Source organism: Protomyctophum bolini, assembly GCF_963924005.1.
Source record: "Protomyctophum bolini genome assembly, chromosome: 19".
Taxonomy (NCBI): Eukaryota; Metazoa; Chordata; class Actinopteri; order Myctophiformes; family Myctophidae; genus Protomyctophum; species Protomyctophum bolini.
The window spans coordinates 40,222,917-40,247,298 of record NC_137880.1 but is presented as its reverse complement, the minus strand read 5'-3'; the positions used below and the strand labels follow the sequence as shown (position 1 = coordinate 40,247,298).

General features: G+C 44.4%; 1 protein-coding gene and 1 long non-coding RNA gene across 2 annotated transcripts in view; both read left to right on the top strand.

Annotated features, from left to right (window-relative positions):
- Positions 1 to 15,428, top strand: part of sec63 (SEC63 homolog, protein translocation regulator) — a 31,393-nt gene extending 15,965 nt beyond the window's left edge. The window contains exons 10-20 of the mRNA XM_080791210.1: positions 2,731 to 2,863; positions 3,414 to 3,506; positions 3,792 to 3,937; positions 4,718 to 4,865; positions 5,319 to 5,401; positions 6,094 to 6,168; positions 7,198 to 7,371; positions 8,010 to 8,234; positions 9,464 to 9,664; positions 10,700 to 10,804; positions 14,882 to 15,428. Coding sequence (XP_080647336.1) covers positions 2,731 to 2,863; positions 3,414 to 3,506; positions 3,792 to 3,937; positions 4,718 to 4,865; positions 5,319 to 5,401; positions 6,094 to 6,168; positions 7,198 to 7,371; positions 8,010 to 8,234; positions 9,464 to 9,664; positions 10,700 to 10,804; positions 14,882 to 15,019 — 1,521 coding nt within the window. The 3' untranslated portion in view covers positions 15,020 to 15,428. The remainder of the gene's footprint in view (positions 1 to 2,730; positions 2,864 to 3,413; positions 3,507 to 3,791; positions 3,938 to 4,717; positions 4,866 to 5,318; positions 5,402 to 6,093; positions 6,169 to 7,197; positions 7,372 to 8,009; positions 8,235 to 9,463; positions 9,665 to 10,699; positions 10,805 to 14,881) is intronic.
- Positions 15,429 to 15,816: 388 nt separating this feature from the next.
- On the top strand, positions 15,817 to 18,476 carry LOC308334214. Its single transcript, XR_013965861.1, has 2 exons — positions 15,817 to 17,752; positions 18,009 to 18,476. It is a non-coding gene; the product is annotated as an uncharacterized lncRNA (long non-coding RNA).
- The last annotated feature ends 5,906 nt before the right edge of the window (positions 18,477 to 24,382 follow it).

Here is a 24,382-nt window from a genome sequence, read left to right as displayed (position 1 = left end):
AAAAACGTGATCGGAGCATCCCTAGCTGCAGCCTCTGATAGCTACTGTGCTAAAGATGCTAAAGCAACACAAAAAAACATCCACACGCAAACCAAAACAAACCAGGGACCAGGGTTGCCACATACCGTGGATGTGAGAGTGAAACAAGCAACCAGGTCTATAAAAATGTTAAGAGGCCAGTTCAAAGTAGGTAAATCAGAAATGGTCCGGAAATTAGTCTTAAAATAATCAATTATAGTGTTGACTGTCAAACTTTGTTGTCTAGTGTTGTTTCAGAGCAGTGGAACTCAAACATTTCCATGTCAAGGACTACCAATAGATAAACAAGTCCAAAGTAGCTTATAATGATCAGACTTGGCAACACTGTCTCTAGGTTGAACGTTCTACTTTACAAGCTCACACATATGAAATATGTTTTTTTAAATCTTCAAACTGAGACATATTTTATGATAATACTGTTAGCACAGTCATCATACTCCAAGAGCATACAAATGGAACCAAATGGACCCTGATTTTCCCAGAGAGCAAATGGTATCAAATGGGGGTCTGTGGCCTAATGCATTTCAAACTGGGGGTTCTTGGTATTATATTCTCTGCATATCTTATCAACTTGGGGTGAATATTTCACCACAATACTTTACTGAATATTTCACAAGAATATAACACAAGAGTCAAATGTACGGTCAAATGTAATCACAATATAGGCTACAGATGTAAATATTTATGACACAGTAAAATGTCGCAAATTAGTGCTATCCCCCCCACACACACACACACACACACACACACACACGACAGGCAAGGCTGTTGTTTGCATCGTTAGCAGGCAGCAGCTACCTTGGCACTGCTCTCTGTGACTGTAGTTGTTTCACCATGTTTGCGTATTTATGAGAAATAAAAAACACTTTCTGTTATTATAATAATTCTGTCAACTCCCGCAATTTCCTTCTTCCCATATTGCGCTGCAATGTAACTAGGATTCGCCGGCCAAAGGCCGGCGAAATTCTAGTAATGCACAATAAGAGAACTTAAGGACAGCAGTTGAAGTTACACATAAAAAAACCCACATACGGATATATTTAGGATATTATTAATATTATTATTATTGTTGTGTTACTATTCAATGTAATCTACCTGAAGTATAATTTAGGCATTTATCAGACGCTCTTGATCCAGAGCGACTTACATTTAAGCAGAAACAAAAGCATGTCATACATCACATATATAAAAAGTAGTTATCATGAATCATGTATAAACTAAGAACGTAACAGTGGAGTCTCTATGTCAACTATACATACTATACTATATTATATATTATACAATATACATGTGTACTATAAAGTGCTATGACTACATAAAATGCAATTCTAGTGCTGTCTACGTAACGAGCTATAAGTCTGTCTAAAATACTATCTAAGTCTACATAAAGTGCTATCTAAGGGGCTAGGCTAGGGTAAGTGCTACGGGCCATGGTGGAGTCTTTTGAGTACAATTTAATTTCATCTTCAGTCGTGTTTAAATTAAAATAGCAGATCTACAAGCATTGTGAGCTTGTAGATCTGCTATTTTCAGCATGCCAACCAAGTGTAAAGTTACTTCTACTGGATCTCTTGGTCCACTGGTCCCCTTCCTGACATTTTAGTCTAGTTTTTATCTGTTGGGTTTGGCGGCCAAATACATGTATTTTTTTTGGAGTCCTTGACATGAAATATTGAACACCACTGATACAGAAACATGAGGTATTATTATAATAAATATTGAACACCACTGATACAGAAACATGAGGTATTTCAGAAAAAAAACTGTCAGGATTTTATTTATTTATTTCGACGTCAGGCCTAAAATTGTGTTATTTCAATGTCCTTACATCTAGCATGTCACCACTGTTGGCTTCCTTCCTGACGTGCAGTTGATCCGCAAGCTGTTTGCGCGTGTGTGTGTGTGTGTGTGTGTGTGTGTGTGTGTGTGTGTGTGTGTGTGTGTGTGTGTGTGTGTGTGTGTGTGTGTGTGTGTGTGTGTGAGAGAGAGGTTTTTCTATTGGAAGTTGGCTGTGCTTTTGATTCAAGTTTAGAGGAAGCTTTCCTTACTAAACAAGTAAAAATATCAACCATTAGTACAGGCCATTATACAACTGGGATATACGTGTCAGCTCATTGTTTTTATATTTGGCAGCCTGGGCCATGATGTCCACAGGCTAGTGGTCAGAGGCTTGAGGATTATAGGGCTGTCCAAGTGTAAGGCAAAGCAGCTCGCAACATACTGTTCAATCTCCTCCATTATAGGCAGTCGGTCTATTTGGAGGAGAAGGTGCTTTTTCTACCCATGATTTACTTTCGGTGTTGGTAATAATATGACAGACTGAAGTGACCAATGTTTGCTGTGAATGTGTTGCCTATATTCTGTACATTTAGGGCTTGTTTGGACTCCAGCACTGAGACACGTGATGTTTCGAGTGCGTGGTATATCAGAAGCAACTGAAAATATTTGTGTTCCTTCATAATGTATTTTATAAATGTGGACTCAAATAGAGAAATGTAAAGGTGTGTTCCTTCATAATGTATTTTATAAATGTGGACTCAAATAGAGAAATGTAAAGGTGTGTTCCTTCATAATGTATTTTATAAATGTGGACTCAAATAGAGAAATGTAAAGGTGTGTTCCTTCATAATGTATTTTATGAATGTGGACTCAAATAGAGAAATGTAAAGGTGTGTTCCTTCCGTCCTGCAGCTGATCCGGGAGCTGGGGAACATCAACGTGAAGAAGAAGGAGCCTCCGTTCTGCTACCCGTACAGTCTGAAGGCCCGAGTCCTGGTTCTGGCTCACCTGGCCCGCATGGAGCTGTCCGACCACATAGACGAAGGTACAGTCTGAAGGCCAGGCCAGAGTCCTGGACTACAAAATGACCCCGGACGTAACGTAGGACTACAAAATGACCCCGGACGTAACGTAGGACTACAAAATGACCCCGGACGTAATGTAGGACTACAAAATGACCCCGGACGTAATGTAGGACTACAAAATGACCCCGGACGTAACGTAGGACTACAAAATGACCCCGGACGTAATGTAGGACTACAAAATGACCCCGGACGTAACGTAGGACTACAAAATGACCCGGACTAAAATACCGAATATGTCCTCTCTCTCTATCTATCTATCTATCTCTCTCGCGCTCTCTCTCCCTCTCTCTCTCTCTCTCTCTCTCTCTCTCTCTCTCTCTCTCTCTCTCTCTCTCTCTCTCTCTCTCTCTCTCTCTCTCTCCAGTCATCTTGGTTCTCAGGAATTAAATAATTGTACCTCATGTATTTAATGTATGTAGTTGTTGTCTCCCTTCCAGACCAAAGGTTTATGTGTGTGTGTGTGTGTGTGTGTGTGTGTGTGTGTGTGTGTGTGTGTGCGTGTGTCTCCAGATCAAAGGTTTGTGGTGAGGAAGAGTCCAGCACTTCTTCAGGAGATGGTGAACGTGGGCTGTCAGCTGACCATGATGGCCAATAGCAGAGGAGGTACACACATGCGCACGCACGGCACGCACACTCACACGCACACTCACACACACACGCGTGCACACTCTAAAATGCAAGCTAACACACAGACACACACACACACACACACACACACACACACACACACACACAGTAGTTGTTTATTTGGTCTTGTTTCTAAAGTGTAGTTGTTTATTTGGTCTTGTTTCTAAAGTGTAGTGTTTATTTTGTCTGACCATGGTGTGTGTGTGTGTGTGTGTGTGTGTGTGTGTGTGTGTGCGTGCGTGTGTGTGTGTGTGCGTGCAGGGTTCCACGCCCCTCGCCTGGTCTCCATAGAGAACTGTATGAAGCTCACCCAGATGATCGTCCAGGGTCTCCAGGAGACCAAGTCTCCTCTGCTGCAGCTGCCTCACTTTGAGGAGGAACACCTCCGATACTGCATCTCCAAGAAGGTGTGTGTGTGTGTGTGTGTGTGTGTGTGTGTGTGTGTGGCTCAGTGTGAAGGACAGTGTTTTATAGTGTTCTATATTACAGTATAAAGTACGGACGGTCCAGGACCTGGTCAGTGTGAAGGACAGTGTTTTATAGTGTTCTGTTATTACAGTATAAAGTACAGACGGTCCAGGACCTGGTCAGTGTGAAGGACAGTGTTTTATAGTGTTCTGTTATTACAGTATAAAGTACAGACGGTCCAGGACCTGGTCAGTGTGAAGGACAGTGTTTTATAGTGTTCTGTTATTACAGTATAAAGTACAGACGGTCCAGGACCTGGTCAGTGTGAAGGACAGTGTTTTATAGTGTTCTGTTATTACAGTATAAAGTACGGACGGTCCAGGACCTGGTCAGTGTGAAGGACAGTGTTTTATAGTGTTCTGTTATTACAGTATAAAGTACGGACAGTCCAGGACCTGGTCAGTGTGAAGGACAGTGTTTTATAGTGTTCTGTTATTACAGTATAAAGTACGGACAGTCCAGGACCTGGTCAGTGTGAAGGACAGTGTTTTATAGTGTTCTATATTACAGTATAAAGTACAGACGGTCCAGGACCTGGTCAGTGTGAAGGACAGTGTTTTATAGTGTTCTATATTACAGTATAAAGTACAGACGGTCCAGGACCTGGTCAGTGTGAAGGACAGTGTTTTATAGTGTTCTGTTATTACAGTATAAAGTACGGACAGTCCAGGACCTGGTCAGTGTGAAGGACAGTGTTTTATAGTGTCCTGTTATTACAGTATAAAGTACGGACGGTCCAGGACCTGGTCAGTGTGAAGGACAGCGATCGTCGCTCCATGCTCAGATTCCTCGGGGAGGAGAAATACGACGAGGTGATGTCGGTGCTGGGAAGCTTCCCTCACATCACCATGGAAACCAAACTACAAGGTGGGCACGCACACACACGCACACACACGCACGCACGCACGCACGCACGCACGCACGTGATTGTTTTAAACAACGTCAAAATCACCAACAAGGCAGCTGTTACGGAAAGCTTGAATTATCCTCTTTCAAACTGCCAGGCTTTTGTGAAGTGAAGTGAGGGGCGCTCTTATCATAATAATAATAATATCTCAAACTTATATATATCATCAGAGTGAATTCAATATTGTAAGGCTTATGTCCGCGCTAAACGTTGCCCATCATGACATTCTCAAAATGGAGCCAGGTAGAAAGGAAAGCATGGAGAGTATTATTCACACAAAGTTCTGTCTGTCTGTCTGTCTGTCTGTCTGTCTGTCTGTCTGTCTGTCTGTCTGTCTGTCTGTCTGCCTGTCTGCCTGTCTGCCTGTCTGTCTGTCTGTCTGTCTGTCTGTCTGTCTGCCTGTCTGTCTCCAGTCCTAGACGATGAGGACAGCAACAACATCACAGCAGGATCCATCGTCACGGTGACCGTCACCCTAAACAGGAAGAGGATGGTGGTGAGACACGCTTTCATTGGCCCGTTTACACCTGGGTGTCAATTAACCTGTTTACACCTGGGGGTCAATTAACCTGTTTACACCTGGTGGTCAATTTACCTGGTGTACTGACCATGGTATTCCTGTGTTAAAACTACTAGTAACTGGTGTACTGACCACGGTGTTACTGTGTTAAAACTACTAGTAACTGGTGTACTGACCATGGTATTACTGTGTTAAAACTACTAGTAACTGGTGTACTGACCATGGTATTACTGTGTTAAAACTACTAGTAACTGGTGTACTGACCATGGTATTACTGTGTTAAAACTACTAGTAACTGGTGTACTGACCATGGTATTACTGTGTTAAAACTACTAGTAACTGGTGTACTGACCATGGTATTACTGTGTTAAAACTACTAGTAACTGGTGTACTGACCATGGTATTACTGTGTTAAAACTACTAGTAACTGGTGTACTGACCATGGTATTACTATGTTAAAACTACTAGTAACTGGTGTACTGACCATGGTATTACTGTGTTAAAACTACTAGTAACTGGTGTACTGACCATGGTATTACTATGTTAAAACTACTAGTAACTGGTGTACTGACCATGGTATTACTGTGTTAAAACTACTAGTAACTGGTGTACTGACCATGGTATTACTGTGTTAAAACTACTAGTAACTGGTGTGTGTGTGTGTTTAGGAGATGTTTGAGAAGGAACAGGAGGTCACACCTTGCCCCGCTGTAGACGGGGAAATCACACACACAGAGGATGGGGTACGTGCACGCACGCACACACACACACACACACGCACACACACACACACCTAGATGGCCCCGGTCTGAATATCATCAATAGCTGGAAACAGAAATGTACTGATTTACAATGATCTCCAGACTCCAATGATGTGTGTGTGTGTGTGAGGCTTGGGCGATATTGATTTTTTGATATCGGTATTGATACCGTGAATAATATCGCGATTATCGGTATTATCGATTATCAGCCATGTTTTGTTTGCTTTCCGACAACGCTGCTGTCGCCTCGTCACCGTAATTCAGCGTCGGTGCCAGTCAATGCATGGACACTACGTTTTTAAGCAAATTATAGTTGTTTAAAATGAATTACTTGTAAATTCATCACACAGACACACACATACAGTAATGTAGATGTTTATTTAAAAGAAAATCCATATTTACATGACGGTAAAATTACGATATTGGGTATTATCGGTATTAAATTACGATATTGCGGTATTATCGGTATTCAATATTATTTATATACTCCACGATATTACCGATATTGATTTCAAATATCGCGATAAACGATAATATCGATATATTGCCCAAAATTGTGTGTGTGACCATTTTGGAAGTGGCATGTACATTTGACCACAGTCTGGAAGAGGCATTCCTTACCAAGGTGCTTATAAGTACCAGCGTCTTAAGGATGCTATTATACAGCTTGGCTACAGATGTAAACTACTTGTGTTCATATTTGGAAGCCTCTGTAATGTCCATAAATCAGTGGTGAGGGGCCTGCAGATTGCAGGCATGCCCAATAAGCAGAGAGCTGATCAGGCATCGGCAAAATTCTGTTCAGTGTCTGCAATAATTGGCATGGTCGCCATATATGGAGAAGGAGATGCTTTCTGTTCCCGTGATCTGTATCCTGAAGCACTCGTTGGAGAGTTTTCTCAAGTTTGCGCAGATCCACTATTGTTTGTGTTCAAGACATTTCTTGTAAAATGTGAATACAAATAAAGATGTTAAGTGTGTGTGTGTGTGTGTGTGTGTGTGTGTGCACAGCCTCCAGACTCCAGTAAGTCTAAAACCAAGGTGTGGCAGAAAGGAAAAACAGCAAAGAAGACAGCCAAGGCCAAGAAGAAGAAACAGCCAATCAAAAAGAAGAGCACGCCCGCTCCTCCCCCTCCTCCTCCCGCCTCCAAAGCCAAGCAGGCCAATGGCAACGTGGCAGGAAACGTAAGTTGACCCCGCCTCCTTCCGGTCGGCAGCGCCACCGTCGCCGCTCCGCTAGAAGGTCCCGGGTTCGATTCCCGCTGGGGGGCGTGGTCTCACCTCCGGTCGTTAACGCATTCTGACCTGAGATCAGATTCTAACGCACAGATGAATGTTGGTTCTTTAACGCATTCTGACCTGAGATCAGATTTTTTTTTCATTCTTAAATTAGACAGTTAAAAAAAATAGCAGACCTACAAGCTCGTAGCGCGCCACTCGGTGGCGTGCTACGAGCTTGTAGATCTGCTATTTTTCAATAGCTAACACTATAATGGGTTAAAAGTAGATTTCTCCCTCGTATTTCTAGTTTATTTAACCCATTCTGACCTGAGAACAGATTCTAAGAAAGTCTGTTTGAAAATGACAGTTTTCTGAAAAAGCTATGTTTCTATGTCAGTCGTTCTTCGATTTTTCTAACGTGCCTATTGGACAAGGACGGGTTGGGGGAGGGACTTAGCGCTGCTAACGTGCCTATTGGACAAGGACGGGTTGGGGAAGGGACTTAGCGAAGGGCTAATTATAATGGGTCACAGTTTTGTTTGTAACACTGATGTTTTCTAATGTGTTTTTTTTCTTTCCCTGTCCTGACGCGTCTCTGCCAGGAGGTGGCGCTAGCAGCAGCAGCAGCGGCCGCAGCGTCGTCATCGAAGGAGGAGGAGGAGGAGGCGGCGGCGGGGGGGGCGGGGTCAGACAAGGGCAGCGAATCAGACGAGGGCGAGGCGGGCGAGGTGGGCGAGGCCAACAAGGACACGCCCAGCGAGAGAGACGAGGAGAGCGACAAGCAGAGCGACACGGAGGTGGACGAGATGGGAGGCGACGACGAAGAGGTGTGTGTGTGTGTGTGTGTGTGTGTGTGTGTGTTAGGGATGTCGGGGGTTAACCGGCTAACCGGTTAGCCGACCGTTAAGAAACATCCGAATATTCTTATCAGCTTTAACGGTTAATTTGCATACTAATAAATACGTGTTCTGATCTTGACTTAAATCCCTTTATTTTACATTGTTTTGTAGAAATCGTACAACATAAACATTACAGAGACTGTAGTTGTCACTGTACGATACTTTAAAACAGTTGTCATGTTGTCCACGTGCCTAAAATTGCTGTTATTTGCGCCGCCCAGCTTGTCACACTCCAGGCTGCATGAACAGCGCTCTGGCTCTGTTTTCTGCCCCCTCAATGTCCCCGTTCTCTGTTGTACTTCAATGGCTAGTTGGCTACAACGGTAGCTTTGCGGTAGTCAAAATGTAAGCGAGTGACAGGCTGACAGTGAGACGAGATGAACACATGTCGACCGTATCAATGCAGAGACCTACTTGGCATTATTAAATCCATTTTCGGCCATTTGGCCTGGAGGGAGAACGTTTACAGCCGCTGCCGCTTCCTCCTCCAATCTCCCCACACTGGCACGGCTTACGGCTATCAAGTTAGCCATGTGCTATCCATGTTTGAGGGTTTTCTCGTCAGCGAAAAGTCAACAAACAAACAGAACACGGTGACATGCATGCTGATCTTCCTTAATAATAAAAAGAGGCTTAGCCCATGCGTCCAGTGGCTTTATAGGTATAGGCTGCTCAGATCTGGACTGGATTTATTTATGTTTTGGACTAGAACCGGCGGACCTCTGTACTGTAGACGCAGATGCATGCATCATGCAGATGCGATGCCTTGTTTATTGACGATTAAGCCTACAACAATTTATTCATATTGTTAAATGTTGCTTTTTTTGTTTGTCTTTTAAAAAAGGAGCATAAATAAATGTATACCATTCGTCTACCAACTTTAATTATGTAGCCTATGCATGTGTGTGCACTTTGTGAACGGTAAACAGCAAGGAGTATGGTGCAGAAGGAGAGGCCGTGAAAAGGTTTGGGAGCCACTGCATTAACACAGAAGTGTGTGCGTGTGTGCGTGTGTGTGTGTGTGTGTGTGTGCGTGTGTGTGTGTGTGTGTGTGTGCGTGTGTGTGTGTGTGCGTGTGCGTGCGTGTGTGTGTGTGTGTCCGTGTCTGTGTGTGCGTGTGTGTGTGCGTGTCTGTGTGTGTCTGTTCTTTGCTCCAGGAGTGGGAGGCGCTGCAGCAGAGCATCCAGAGGCGAGAGCGCGCCCTGCTGGAGACCAAGTCCAAGGTCACGCACCCCGTCTACAGCCTGTACTTCCCCGAGGAGAAGCAGGAGTGGTGGTGGCTCTACATCGCCGACCGCCGGGAGCAGACGCTGGTGTCCATGCCTTACCACGTCTGCACGCTGAAGGACACAGAGGAGGTAAGACCCTTTAGAGCAGGGGTGTCAAACTGGTGATCGTCTTCTGTGGCCCGCCTGCCTCAAGCAAAAAATAATAATATATATATTTAAAATATAGGCTAATAAGTAAGGCTGCATGATATATTGAACATGTACCTTCGTCAGAGTGGAGAATATAAGTATAAATCAAGTTGAGCAAAGCCACTCTTCTCTGCCCCTCTCTCTAACAGACACAGTTAATGATGGCTTGTTAAGTGCCTGCCAGACAGACAATCGGGGAAAGCATCTAAGGGGCCGCGATCTGAATTCAAAGATGGTCCTAGAAGCTTTGTCATTGGTCGATTTTACCTTGTCTGCTTCCTGATTGGTTAGTCATCGCGACCTGGTTTTCTAGGAACATCCCCCAATAATAATAATAAAACTTTATTTGTATAGCACCTTTCATGACATGAAATGCAGCTCAAAGTGCTTTACAGAACAATGGAGAATAAAAGAAAAGCAAGGCAGCGACATTAAAAAACAAGCAGTAATGCAATACAGTGAGGACATGAATAACAAAAAATAAAAGATCAATTAAAAGCAATATTGTAGAAGTGGGTCTTGAGCTGAGCTTTAAAAATGTCTACAGAGGCTGCCTGACGAAGGTACAGTGGGAGTTTGTTCCATGCCGACGGCCCGTAGAAGCAAAAAGCTGCTTCCCCGTATTTTTTAGTTGCCATTTTTTTAGGCAAAGCGAGCAGGCCAGCAGTGGAAGACCTTAGGGGGCGGTTTGGGACATATTTAGGCAGGCAGTCATGTAGGTAGGAACTTAGGAAGGTGCAAGACCATTGAGAGCTTTATACACAAGTAAAATCATTTTAAAATCAATCCTAAAAACAACCGGAAGCCAGTGCAGTGAAGCCAAAACTGGAGTAATATGTTCTCTCATCTTAGTTCTAGTTAAAACTCTGGCTGCTGCATTTTGGACAAGTTTGTAATCTGTCAGTTGTTTTCTTGGGGATTACAATGTAAAAATAAAAACCATGTGTTGTTGTTGTGTCCCTGTGTGTCCACCAGGTGGAGCTGAAGTTTCCAGCTCCTTCCAAAACAGGGAACTACCAGTACTCTGTGATCCTGCGCTCCGACTCCTACCTGGGACTGGACCAGATCAGACCTCTGAAGGTACACTGTGTGTGTGTGTGTGTGTGTGTGTGACTCCTACCTGGGACTGGACCAGATCAGACCTCTGAAGGTACTGTGTGTGTGTGTGTGTGTGTGTGTGTGTGTGTGTGTGTGTGTGTGTGTGTGTGTGTGTCTGTGTGTGTGTGTGTGTTGAATGTGATCCAGTTATTTGATGATTATTCTATTATTACATAACAAGCTTTTTGTCTCCTACAATTTAATAGTTAGTTAGTTAGTTAGTTACTTTATTGACACAAATGTATAAAACATTGGGCCCAAACAATAATAAAAACCCATGAATCAAAAACTTAAAAAAGGTACAATACATTAAAATATACAATACACAGAAACCCTTTACAACAGGAGCTTTCTATTGCTCCACAAGTGACAGGCAGGCATGTAGCATATGCAAAGTCTCTCTGTTAGTGCCCACAAAGAGTGAGCTCAAATCAATACCCTCATGTCCATATTTCTCTCTGATATCTTGTGTGAGGTTAGAGGACACACCAGTATGTGCTGTTCGTTTTGTAAACCAGTCTCACATTGGCAAAACCGCTGTTCAGGTGGTATGCGGCTCCATCTTCCCATTTCCACACGCAGTCTATGAGCGGACAACCGAAACCGTGTAAAGGTTATCCTCAAATAGTCCTCAATGTAAGGTGTACTGCTGGTGCTGGTATAGAGTGGGTGAACAGATAGATCTGGGTTGATGGCTTGGTATACGTCTTATATCTTGTTCCCTCTTTGGATTGTAATTTATGAATCATGTCCCTTCGGTCACTCTCAATATGATCTCGTTTTTCCATTATCTCAGATAAATGAGAATACATGACTTGGTTCTCAGAACATACCACAAGGGGTCATCAAGCATGCCACTCCGCTGCTGTATGTTGGTGAAGAACCGGGCTTGCTTTTCTCTCACCAAAGCTTTCATTGAAGGCAGTCCTGCTTCTAACAGGCAGGTTAAGTTAGGGGTAGTAACCCTCACCCCAAGTAGGGAGTTCACTCCAGCCATGTAGAGAGTTTCAACAGACTTTAAGGGGATTTTCAACCAAGCCTCACACCCATACAATATAGCTGATGAGAAAGCAGCCTCAAAAACCTTACGTTTTACACAGAATGGAGCATCATAGTTGGTGGTCAGGAAGATAATCAGTTTGTTTAGGTGCTTTGTCTTCTCCTTTGCATGTACGGCAAGTGAGTTTCGGGCATTTCCATCAGCAGTGAAGATGGCTCCAAGATATGTATAACTGTCACAATGCTTCACTGTAAGGGAAGCAAGCTGAATAGGTTGCCTGTCTTCATCAGATCCCGATATAGCCATAAATGTGGTTTTACTTTCATTAACAAGCATGCCATATTCATCACAATATTCCTCCAGATATTTCAGTTTTTCAGTCAGCCGTTCCTTTGATGTTGCCAGGATGACAGTGTCATCCATTAGCATTAAAACATGGAGCCATTTTAGGAAACCTTCGTCGCCACATTGTTTCAACTTTCTGATGAGCATGTCGACAAACATTACAAACAGGAAGCAGGATGTAGGGGATCCTTGCCTCACTCCAGTGGATGCTGTTATTGTGGTGGATCCCAGGATACTTGTTGTCACACTGTACATTGACATCAGGGCCAAGATCATAGTAACGCCACACCCCAGGCTCTTCAATACCTTGAACAGTTTTCCTCTCGGCACCCTGTCATAGGCTTTGGAAAAGTCTATAAAGGCACCATACAGTTTCAGCTTCTTTCTGACACAATGTTCAATTATAAGTCTAAGTGCCACAATGTGCTCTATGCTGCTTCTTCTATAGGTTGAGCTCCTGCCTGCTCTCTGAATGGCTTATACCAGCACATCAGTCTGTTATTAAGCACATAGTCATATACTTTTGCTGCACTATTGATCACACTTATGCCCCGATAATTGTCACAATCAAGTCGGTTACCCTTCTTAAATAACGTCATCAGTTTAGCAGGGGCCCAGTTCATTGGATAGCCAGTTAGAAATATGTAATTCATGAGTGTACATAGAAACGTGACCCATTCTACTGGCAGAAGCTTGAAAACACCTGGGCTCACACCATCAGGGCCCGCTCCTTTTCCTGCCTTTAGCTGGCGGTCAATTACATGTTGAACTTCTGACCATCTGTAAGTGGCATGGTGACATTATAGTCCTCCATATGTTGCAGGTTTCCTCCCTCACCGACAGGAGGGTTCAGTAGCCTCTCCATATGCTCTTGAAAGTCACTTTCAGAAGGCATCTCTTGTCGAGGCGATGTGCACAACTCCCCCTTCCAATCTATAGCTTTCCATAGCATTTTTGCATCACCACACTCCAATATACGCTGCCACCGGGGTGGGAGTGCTTGCTGGTTCCTGGGCGGGTTGTGTGCCAGGGGGCTGACTAGTCTGCTCTGGGCAGCACAGTTATACAAAGATTCAGCAAACCACATAGCCATATCATCCCAGTTCTGGCCAAAGGTGATGACAGGTGTTTCCAGTGAACGTATATTAAGAGCAAACTGTTCTACATCAATATTTGTAAAGTGCACTGGTTTCATACATCGGGGTTTGTCAGGGTGAGCCTTAATAGAACTCATACACAAATCCTGAGCACGCTGTAATAAAATCTTTGCATTTATCATTTCTTCAGGGAATACAAGTTCCACAGACATAGAGGCATGGTCAGATGGCATTTCAATATTTTGGTTCACTTCAAAACTCCTGACACACTTTATATAACGGGCAGTGATCAAACAGTAGTCTACTCCAGAAATCCAGTTCTGTCTTTTGCGGTAGGTTAGGGAACTAGGAAAGGAGTAAGACATGGTATGCAAGTTGTTCACAACCAACAGGTTGTTATCTTTGCAAGCTTGAATAATACTTTTTCCATTGTTGTTTACAGTTATACATAATACAGCTGGAGGTCCATGAGGCCAAAGCGATGGCCGACCACCGTGGGACATGTTTTAACATGTTTTAACATGTTTAAATGTATTTAAATGTGTTTAAATGTATTTAAATGTGTTTAAATGTATTCTCCAGCTGGAGGTCCATGAGGCTAAGGCGATGGCCGACCACCACCCCCAGTGGGACGTGTTTTAACATGTTTTAACATGTTTAAATGTATTTAAATGTATTTAAATGTATTTAAATGTGTTTAAATGTATTCTCCAGCTGGAGGTCCATGAGGCTAAGGCGATGGCCGACCACCACCCCCAGTGGGACATGTTTTAACATGTTTTAACATGTTTAAATGTATTTAAATGTATTTAAATGTATTTAAATGTGTTTAAATGTATTCTCCAGCTGGAGGTCCATGAGGCTAAGGCGATGGCCGACCACCACCCCCAGTGGGACGTGTTTTAACATGTTTTAACGTATTTAAATGTGTTCTACAGCTGGAGGTCCATGAGGCTAAGGCCATGGCGGACCACCACCCCCAGTGGGACATGTTTTAACATGTTTTAACATGTTTTAACGTATTTAAATGTATTCTCCAGCTGGAGGTCCATGAGGCGAAGGCCATGGCCGACCACCACCCCCAGTGGGACATGTTTTAACATGTTTTAACGTGTTTAAATGTATTTAAATGTATTTAAATGTGTTCTCCAGCTGGAGGTCCATGAGGCCAAAGCCATGGCCGACCACCACCCCCAGTGGGACATGTTTTAACGTGTTTTAACGTGTTTAACGTGTTTAACAGCTGGAGGTCCATGAGGCTAAGGCCATGGCCGACCACCACCCCCAGTGGGACATGTTTTAACGTGTTTTAACGTGTTTAACGTGTTTAACAGCTGGAGGTCCATGAGGCTAAGGCCATGGCCGACCACCACCCCCAGTGGGACATGTTTTAACGTGTTTTAACGTGTTTTAACGTGTTTAACGTGTTTAACAGCTGGAGGTCCATGAGGCTAAGGCCATGGCCGACCACCACCCCCAGTGGGACATGTTTTAACGTGTTTTAACGTGTTTAACGTGTTTAACAGCTGGAGGTCCATGAGGCTAAGGCCATGGCCGACCACCACCCCCAGTGGGACATGTTTTAACGTGTTTTAACGTGTTTAACGTGTTTAACAGCTGGAGGTCCATGAGGCTAAGGCCATGGCCGACCACCACCCCCAGTGGGACATCCCAGAGACGGAGGAGGAGGACGAGGAGCAGGAGGACAGCGACGGCATCGAGGAGAGTGATGAAGATGACGAGGACAACGACTGAACACACACACACACACACACACACACACACACACACACACACTGAACACACACACACTGAACACACACACACACACACTGAACACAAACACATACACACACACACACACACACACTGAACACACACACACTGAACACACACACACACACACACTGAACACACACACACACTGAACACACACACACACTGAACACACACACATACAGTGACACATACAGTGAACACACACACATACAGTGAACACACACACATACAGTGAACACGTCACACACACACTGAATGCGCACACACATACACACACATTACCACACGCACACTGAACACACACACACACACACACATATACACACTGAATGCGCACACACATACACACACACTTTACCACACGCTCACTGAACACACACACACTGAACAGCACACACATTACTAATCCAGTCCAACGCTTGTAAAAAAGAAAAGAAAAGGAAAATTGGACACGTTTAAAGAAAACTGAGTGTCCAGGTTTAAATGTGTTTTTTGGGGGGGGATATAAGTGTGTGTGTGTGTGTGTGTGCGTGTGTGTGTGTGTGTGTGTGTGTTGGACACATGTTTTTGGGGGGGCACTGGATGACCTGTTATCTGGGCTTTACTTTCTTTTTTTTAGGGTAGGGGTAGGGGGAGGGGGAGGGGCAGTAGGGTGGGGGGGAGGGGGAGGGGCAGTAGCGTGGGGGGGGGGGCAGTGGGGGGAGGGGCAGTAGCGTGGGGGGGGGGGCAGTGGGGGGAGGGGCAGTAGCGTGGGGGGGAGGGGCAGTGGGGGGTGGGGGGGGCAGAGTTCAACTGCTGCAAAAATCCGTTGGTTAAAAAAAAGACAAAACAATAAACAAAAGAAAAGAGAGCGACGGCGTCCACGTTTAATAATTTCAGACATACTTTTTTCTTCATTTTTTATTATTATTATTATTATTATTTTCTTTTGGTCGATATTTAAACCACAGTCGTGTTAATTAAGGGTTCTGCTTCTCAAGGACCACTAGGAACTAAACTCCCCTGAGCGTGTACCAAATGGTACGCGGTCCATTTGGTCCCGTTTGTACCCTCCGGGTCCATTGTTTGACCCCCTTGACGGGTCCACTGTGGTTCCATCTGTACCCTCTGGGTCCATTGTTTGACCCCCTTGACGGGTCCACTGTGGTTCCATCTGTACCCTCTGGGTCCATTGTTTGACCCCCTTGACGGGTCCACTGTGGTTCCATCTGTACCCTCTGGGTCCATTGTTTGACTCTCTTGACGGGTCCACTGTGGTTCCATCTGTACCCTCTTCACGGTCCCATTCTTCTAGGTGTATACCGGACCCTCTGGGGGTCCCTGGACCACATGTTCAGAAGCGTTTGGTAGCGAAGGAAGGTTCGGAGAGAGAGATGAGGCGTTTCAGAACCCAAGGTTCTGAGAGAGAGAGACGAGGTGTTTCAGAACCCAAAGAGAACCAGAACCCAGACAGAGAAGAGGTGTTTCAGAACCCAAGGTTCTGAGAGAGAGAGACGAGGTGTTTCAGAACCCAGAGAGAACCAGAACCCAGAGAGAGAGACGAGGCGTTTCAGAACCCAAGGTTCTGAGAGAGAGAGACGAGGTGTTTCAGAACCCAGAGAGAACCAGAACCCAGAGAGAGAGATGAGGCGTTTCAGAACCCAAGGTCTGTAGAGAGAGAGAGACGAGGTGTTTCAGAACCCAGAGAGAACCAGAACCCAGAGAGAGAGATGAGGCGTTTCAGAACCCAAGGTCTGTAGAGAGAGAGAGACGAGGTGTTTCAGAACCCAGAGAGAACCAGAACCCAGAGAGAGAGATGAGGCGTTTCAGAACCCAAGGTCTGTAGAGAGAGAGAGACGAGGTGTTTCAGAACCCAGAGAGAACCAGAACCCAGAGAGAGAGACGAGGCGTTTCAGAACCCAAGTCAGCCAGAAAGTGGCAGATTTGTTCCCCTTTAACCCATTTAAAACCTGAGGGAGGGATTCTACAAATGCCTTCTTCTGATTCCCGACAGTCTTCTTGTCTCTCGTCTAAACTTGTGTTCCGGGCCGGGAACCCCTTTTGGTGTTTTAATGCGACAGAGGGCCTGTTTTAAACCCGGCCGGTGGGTCGTTCATTTGGGTGGTAGTTTTGGGACCATGATTATTGGTCCAACTTGTGAGTATCTTTTTTTTTTTTTTTTTTTTCAAGGTTGTGTCTTTTAGAAATTGTTTGTTTCAAAAACGTTCTGTTTCCGTTCCTGTTTCTGTCTTTCATTCCAGTTCCTAAATTACTTCACTGTCCGAGAAAATAAAAGAAAAAGAAAGGCCTTATTATTGTATAAATGCAACCGAATATTATATAACACAAGTTATTGTTCCGAATATAACAAGTTATGCTTTGATAGAAGGACCTTTTTGAGACGCTATGCGTCAAAATCTTTTTTTTTTGTTTGTTTTTTTGGGGAAGCAATTAAATGTACTGTTTTATGTTCAAAGGACTAGTTCGCCCAAAACATGCCTTATTTTCCATCAATTCCAGCCCCTTTAAGTCTGGCGTTAACGTTAAGTCTGGTGTTAATGGACATCATTTATTGTGTCCTGAAACCATCATCACTGACCGACCATCATTAACCCATTCTGACCTGAGATCAGATTCATACGAGGTTTCCACTGGACACACACTAGGTCTGATGAACCCATTCTGACCTGAGATCAGATTCATACGAGGTTTCCACTGGACACACACTAGGTCTGATTAACCCATTCTGACCTGAGATCAGATTCATACGAGGTTTCCACTGGACACACACTAGGTCTGATGAACCCATTCTGACCTGAGATCAGATTAAAAAAAATGTCAGTCGTTCTTCGATTTTTTCAAAAATAGCAGACCTACAAGCTCGTAGCGCGCCACTCGGTGGCGCGCTACGAGCTTGTAGATCTGCTATTTTTCAATAGCTAAAGCATAACATGATGCTATAACACCAAAATGGGTTCCCGGTCAGAATGGGTTAAAAGGTTTTTAATATGGTTTAAAGTATTAAAACTTTTGTTGTGTCCAATGAATTTGGATTTAGTTCGTCAAGTTAACATAACTATAACAAAATGCATTTGAAATTCAATAGAAAGGTTACTTTACACTACAGGATTCCAATTCAAAAATAGCAAAAAAAGAAAAATCAGGTTTTCAATTCAAATATAGCAACAACAACAAAAATAGCCGATCTACAAGCTCAAAACACGTCTCTTGTGTAGATCTGCTATTTGTTGCTACGACAGTAATATGCATAGTGGCCCCTCTGGAGTTAGTGTGGGGAGAAAAAGTGGCCCCTCTCCATCGTCAAAGCTTCCCTCCTCTGATGCAACTGATGGAAAACAAGGCGTTGCTTGTGGGGTGTTTGAATGTCTTTCATTTAGTAGTGCGTGTGTGTGTGTGTGTGTGCGTGTGTGTGTGTGCGTGTGTGTGTGTGTGTGTGTGTGTGCGCGTGTGTGTGTGTGTGTGTGGAAAAGCCAACAGTATTGTTAAGTTTTGATCCTTGTCATTGTTTTCCATGGAGATAAGATGTTCCTCTCGGTCAGTGAGCGTTACGGGACGCGCGTTCTCCGAGACGCCGTCCACAACCGCGACTCTTCTTGGGGTTCCGATGATCACCCGTTTCGATCGTTAATCCCCTCTCTCGATCGGCCTGTTAAAACGAATTATTGTTTCATTATGTGTCAAAATGTACGTTAAAACATTGTGTGTGCGTGCGTCTGTGTGCGCGCCGGTGTGTGTGTGTGTGTGTGTGTGTGTGTGCGTCTCTTCACAAAGCTGTAAAGCAATATTGTACTGTATAGTTGTTGCTGTCGGAAACCTCTTTATTTCCATATTATTTTATTTGTTATTCAATCCCACCCCCCCCCGCCCCCCCCCCCCCCCCCCCCCAACAAAAGCGTCAGAAGTAGCAGATCTACAAGCTCGCGGCGCGTTGTAATATCTACAAGCTCGCGGCGCGCGTTCAGTGCTTGTAATATCTGATACTTTTTTGTTTGTTGATTGTTGCTATTTTTCACCTTTTGAGGTGAGAAGGATTGAAGCGTTTTGGAACACAGGGTTTCCAAGCCGATAGCCCATCTACTGTACATACAGTGTGTTTTTATATATATATATACCACTTAACGCCGCGCCGCGGCCATGGAGATAAAACACCAATAAAGAGATGTTTGTTTTGTAGATCGGGGTTAAATTGTCATCGTCATTTTGGACTCAAAAGTAAAAAACGAAATAATCCAGAGTTGGGTGATTTATTTTTTCAGATTTCAGGTTCCCGAGTCTTGAGGGCAGATTCACACCCGCTCAGTCCCGTTGATCCCCCCCGGACCTGATTGGTTGGTCCCCCCCCCCGGACCTGATTGGCTGGTTGATCCCCCCCCGGACCCGATTGGCTGGTTGATCCCCCCCCCCGGACCCGGTTGGCTGGTTGCCGCTGCTTTGGTCATTGGCCTTTTAGTCCGGACGGTCCCTGCTAGACCCTAGACGGCGGGACCATACGGTGTGAATCTGCCCCAAACCCTCCAGTCTGTGAACCTGTTGTGTTCCTCGTCTGTTTTCAGTTCATCTAAAAAGAGCTGTGTGTGTGTGAGAGAGAGAGAGAGAGACTGGTAAAGGGCCTTTTCAAACGGGAAGCGATCACAGGTCTCCTCCAGGTCTGGACCAACCACAGGTCTCCTCCAGGTCTGGACCAACCACAGGTCTCTCCTCCAGGTCTGGATCAACCACAGGTCTCCTCCAGGTCTGGATCAACCACAGGTCTCCTCCAGGGTCTGGATCAACCACAGGTCTCCTCCAGGGTCTGGATCAACCACAGGTCTCCTCCAGGTCTGGATCAACCACAGGTCTCCTCCAGGGTCTGGATCAACCACAGGTCTCCTCCAGGTCTGGATCAACCACAGGTCTCCTCCAGGGTCTGGATCAACCACAGGTCTCCTCCAGGGTCTGGATCAACCACAGGTCTCCTCCAGGTCTGGATCAACCACAGGTCTCCTCCAGGGTCTGGATCAACCACAGGTCTCCTCCAGGGTCTGGATCAACCACAGGTCTCCTCCAGGGTCTGGATCAACCACAGGTCTCCTCCAGGTCTGGATCAACCACAGGTCTCCTCCAGGGTCTGGATCAACCACAGGTCTCCTCCAGGGTCTGGATCAACCACAGGTCTCCAGGGTCTGGATCAACCACAGGTCTCCTCCAGGGTCTGGATCAACCACAGGTCTCCTCCAGGTCTGGACCAACCACAGGTCTCCTCCAGGTCTGGATCAACCACAGGTCTCCTCCAGGTCTGGACCAACCACAGGTCTCCTCCAGGGTCTGGATCAACCACAGGTCTCCTCCAGGGTCTGGATCAACCACAGGTCTCCTCCAGGGTCTGGACCAACCACAGGTCTCCTCCAGGTCTGGACCAACCACAGGTCTCCTCCAGGGTCTGGATCAACCACAGGTCTCCTCCAGGTCTGGACCAACCACAGGTCTCTCCTCCAGGTCTGGACCAACCACAGGTCTCCAGGTCTGCTACAGAGGGTCGCGACAACGCAAGCGTAAAAAAAGAGAAGAAAAAGCTAAACTGAATCCAGGTCTGGTGAGTCGTGGGGGGGGGGTGTGTAGGGTGGGGGGTGTAGGGGGGGGGGCGTGTAGGGTGTGGGGGGGGGGGGGGGTGTACGGGCGGGCGCGAAAACTTCACGCAACGCTTGCGTTGTCGCACCGCTCAGAAACGCAGCTGGTGTCATTGAAAATATCGTTCTGTCGCTTCACGTTTCAAAGGCCCTTCACTGTATGTATATGTAGCCTACATGTATGTATATGTAGCCTACATGTATGTATATGTAGCCTACATGTATGTATATGTAGCCTACATGTATGTATATGTAGCCTACATGTATGTATATGTAGCCTACATGTATGTATATGTAGCCTACATGTATGTATATGTAGCCTACATGTATGTATATGTAGCCTACATGTATGTATATGTAGCCTACATGTATGTATATGTAGCCTACATGTATGTATATGTAGCCTACATGTATGTATATGTAGCCTACATGTATGTATATGTAGCCTACATGTATGTATATGTAGCCTACATGTATGTATATGTAGCCTACATGTATGTATATGTATTGTATGTATAAGAGGAAAGAAAAAAATGACGTTCCGTCTCGAGAAACAAGAAAGGAAATAAGCTAGTTGTGTGAATTATCCACACATATTAATTTCTACTTTTAGTGTAGGCCTGTTTTTCTTTCACCAACGCGGAGAGTGGTGGATGGTGTGTGTCCGCTACACACAGTGCATGCTCTCCACACACACACACACATGCATGATCACGCACACACACACACGCATGAACACACACACGTGCGCACACAGTGCGCAATACTCCTGTAATTGTGTTCAGAGAAGGTTTAACGCGTTTAGACCTTTCAATCTATTCTGTCAGTCGTGTTCAAAAAGGACCCCCAAAAATATCTGTAATGTATATATTATAATATGTAATTAAATATCTGTAATGTATATTTTATAATATGTAATTGACCGCCGACCCCCATCTGAAAATATGTTGTTCCGGGAACGCCTCGGAAGCAAAGATTAGAGTTATAAACGTTCTAATTTTCACGATTTTTCAAAAACAGCAGTCCTACAAGCTCGTAGCCCAGAATGGGTTAAGGCGAACAAGGTCAATATATTGTACTCTTGTTGGAAGTATTTCTCGCTCTGCAAATAGATCGCTCGCTCGTTCGGTGAGAAAACAAACGATCGTGCGGTGACGGTGGAAACACCAGACGCAACGCCCAGAGGTCAGAGGTCGCCCAGAGGTCGCCGACCCCGAGGTGACCCCGAATCCTGACCCGGGGTCACCGAGGTTTGGGACGAATACAAGAAGAAGAAAAAAAAAACTATTTAAAAAGAAAAAACTATCCAATGATTATTCTGCCACTTTTGTTTACAAAGGAACTGTCTATAGGCCTATTTGTATTTAAAAGGACAAAAACATTTCAAATTAAATAACTTTTAAATGAAGTGCAGTGCTTTGTGTGTGTGTGTGTGTGTGTGTGTGTGTGTGTGTGTGTGTGTGTGTGTGTGTGTGTGTGTGTGTGTGTGTGTGTGTGTGTGTGTGTGCGCGCGCGCACTCCAGAGGGCCACATTGTATATTGCATTACTGTTGTGTGTAAAAAAATAAATAGCCGATCTACAAGGTCAAAAGCTGTCTCAGTGTGATGCATTTTGAGCTTGTAGATCTGCTATTTCCACTAGTTTTGGGTCCCGGAGAGAGAGATATTGAATTTCTCTTTATTTTGGGTCTCTAGCTAAAAATATAAAATGGGGAACCATGAGTCTAATTCACTGTGAAAAGAGGAGGAGGATTATGGGCACTAGATTTCCCCCGTAAAGCTCAAGTTTAGCAGCATATTACAGTAATGTACCTGATTTAAAATGTTTGTATTTTCTTGTGACTGTATTTTATGTATTGTAACCTCGGCTACGTTGGAAATATTAGGGCTTGCCCTCAACTGTATTCAGAGTATAAATAAAAGGTAAGAAAGAAAGAAAGATAATGGGCTTATACACAATATACAGGGGTGATGGTACAATTGGGGAGTTTACCGGAGTTTGTTGAAACGTTTAACGGGAGTTTTCTGTAATGTACACATCCGTATTCCAAGCTTTTTGTCTGGTCTTTCATTAGACCTCGTTTGCTTGTTTGTTTCTCTCTCTCTCCAAAACCTGGCAACAACTAGAGGAGGGTCCTGTATCTGGTAGAGGAAGCTGTAGTTCCCTAGTGGAGGATGTTGTAGTTCTCTCCCAGACACTGACAGACCGGAGAGGTGAAGATGGCGGAACTCTCGGACAGATCCCTGGCCGTGGCTCTGCTCCTGTCCTTCGGGCTGGGCTTCGTGTCCGGATGGCAGGCGAACCGTCTGAGGAGACAGTACCTGGACTGGAGGAGGAGGAGGCTGCAGGACCTGCTGAAGAAGACCGAGAAGAAACTGGACCTGGCCTAGAGAACCCTTCCACTAGACGGTACAGTACCTTACACTGGACCTGGAAACTAAACGGTAGTTTAAACTGTCCTAGCCTAAAGTACAGTAACTTATAGTTTAAACTTTTTTTTCCCCTTTTCGCTTCCTATATGATGAATTCCTGTTCTGTTCTTTAACTACATAGAAGTGTCTATTTGTTTGTCTCTAAATGTTTTGATGAATTGAACAATGTGGACCCTGTTGTAAACAAGTGTAATGCTTAATTGGGTCGTCCACTCACAGTTAACAGTCTTTGTATTGAGTTTGTGCTTGAAATGTACTGTAATTCTGCAAACTGTTAATAAAGATTTCAATCAATCAATCAATCAGTCCTAGCCTAAAGTAGCCTACAGTAACTTATGTTTAAACTGTCCTATATAGCCTAAAGTACAGTAACTTATGTTTAAACATAGCCTAAAGTACAGTAAGTATAGAATAGAGACCCTCCATTACTAACTAACTCGCACAACCTATGCACTGTACCTGACTGATAAGATATTGTGTGTGTGTGTGTGTGTGTGTGTGTGTGTGTGTGTGTGTGTGTGACATCTATGAGTTAATTAACGATGTATTTTATTGTATTATTTTTCCTTTTTTTTCCGAAGGGCGCTAGCCCCTCTTATAATATGTCCAGCTTTTAGTGTTTTAGTGCACAAACTCTGTCCTCCACAAACATTACATTCCCATCATTGACAATGAATGGAGAATTTTATATCTCATATCTGAGCATATAGACATAGTGTCTATTTTACATCATCATGATGTACGATGATAAGAGCGCCCCTCACTTCACACAGGTGTGATTTATTTATTTAATTACTGTTCAGGCTTGGTAATCACACATTGCACAGGGCCCGATATGACAAATAACTGAAAATATACAAAGACATTTCTGGCATTTTTCATAAAGTGTATGTCATATAAAGGTAAAACATAGTGGAATTAGCAGATAAAACTAGTTCACGACGCGTCATAAAAGCACAGAAGTGAACCTTTCAAGCCTGTTTTCTCAACTCGCTGTTTCTCTGCAAGACATTACTCTATAAGACATATCTCCAAAACTGGTGGGTCAAACTGAACAACCAATATGTCAACGCAGGGAAGCTGGAAGTACCTTCTCTAAAAACACCGGGACAACGCTCCACACGACCCAAACTCTTCTCCCTTCTGGCTCCAAAACTATGGAATGAACTTCCCATTGCAGTCAGAACTACAGACTCACTCCCAATCTAAACTATGGAATGAACTTCCCATTGCAGTCAAAACTACAGACTCACTCCCAATCTAAACTATGGAATGAACTTCCCATTGCAGTCAAAACTAC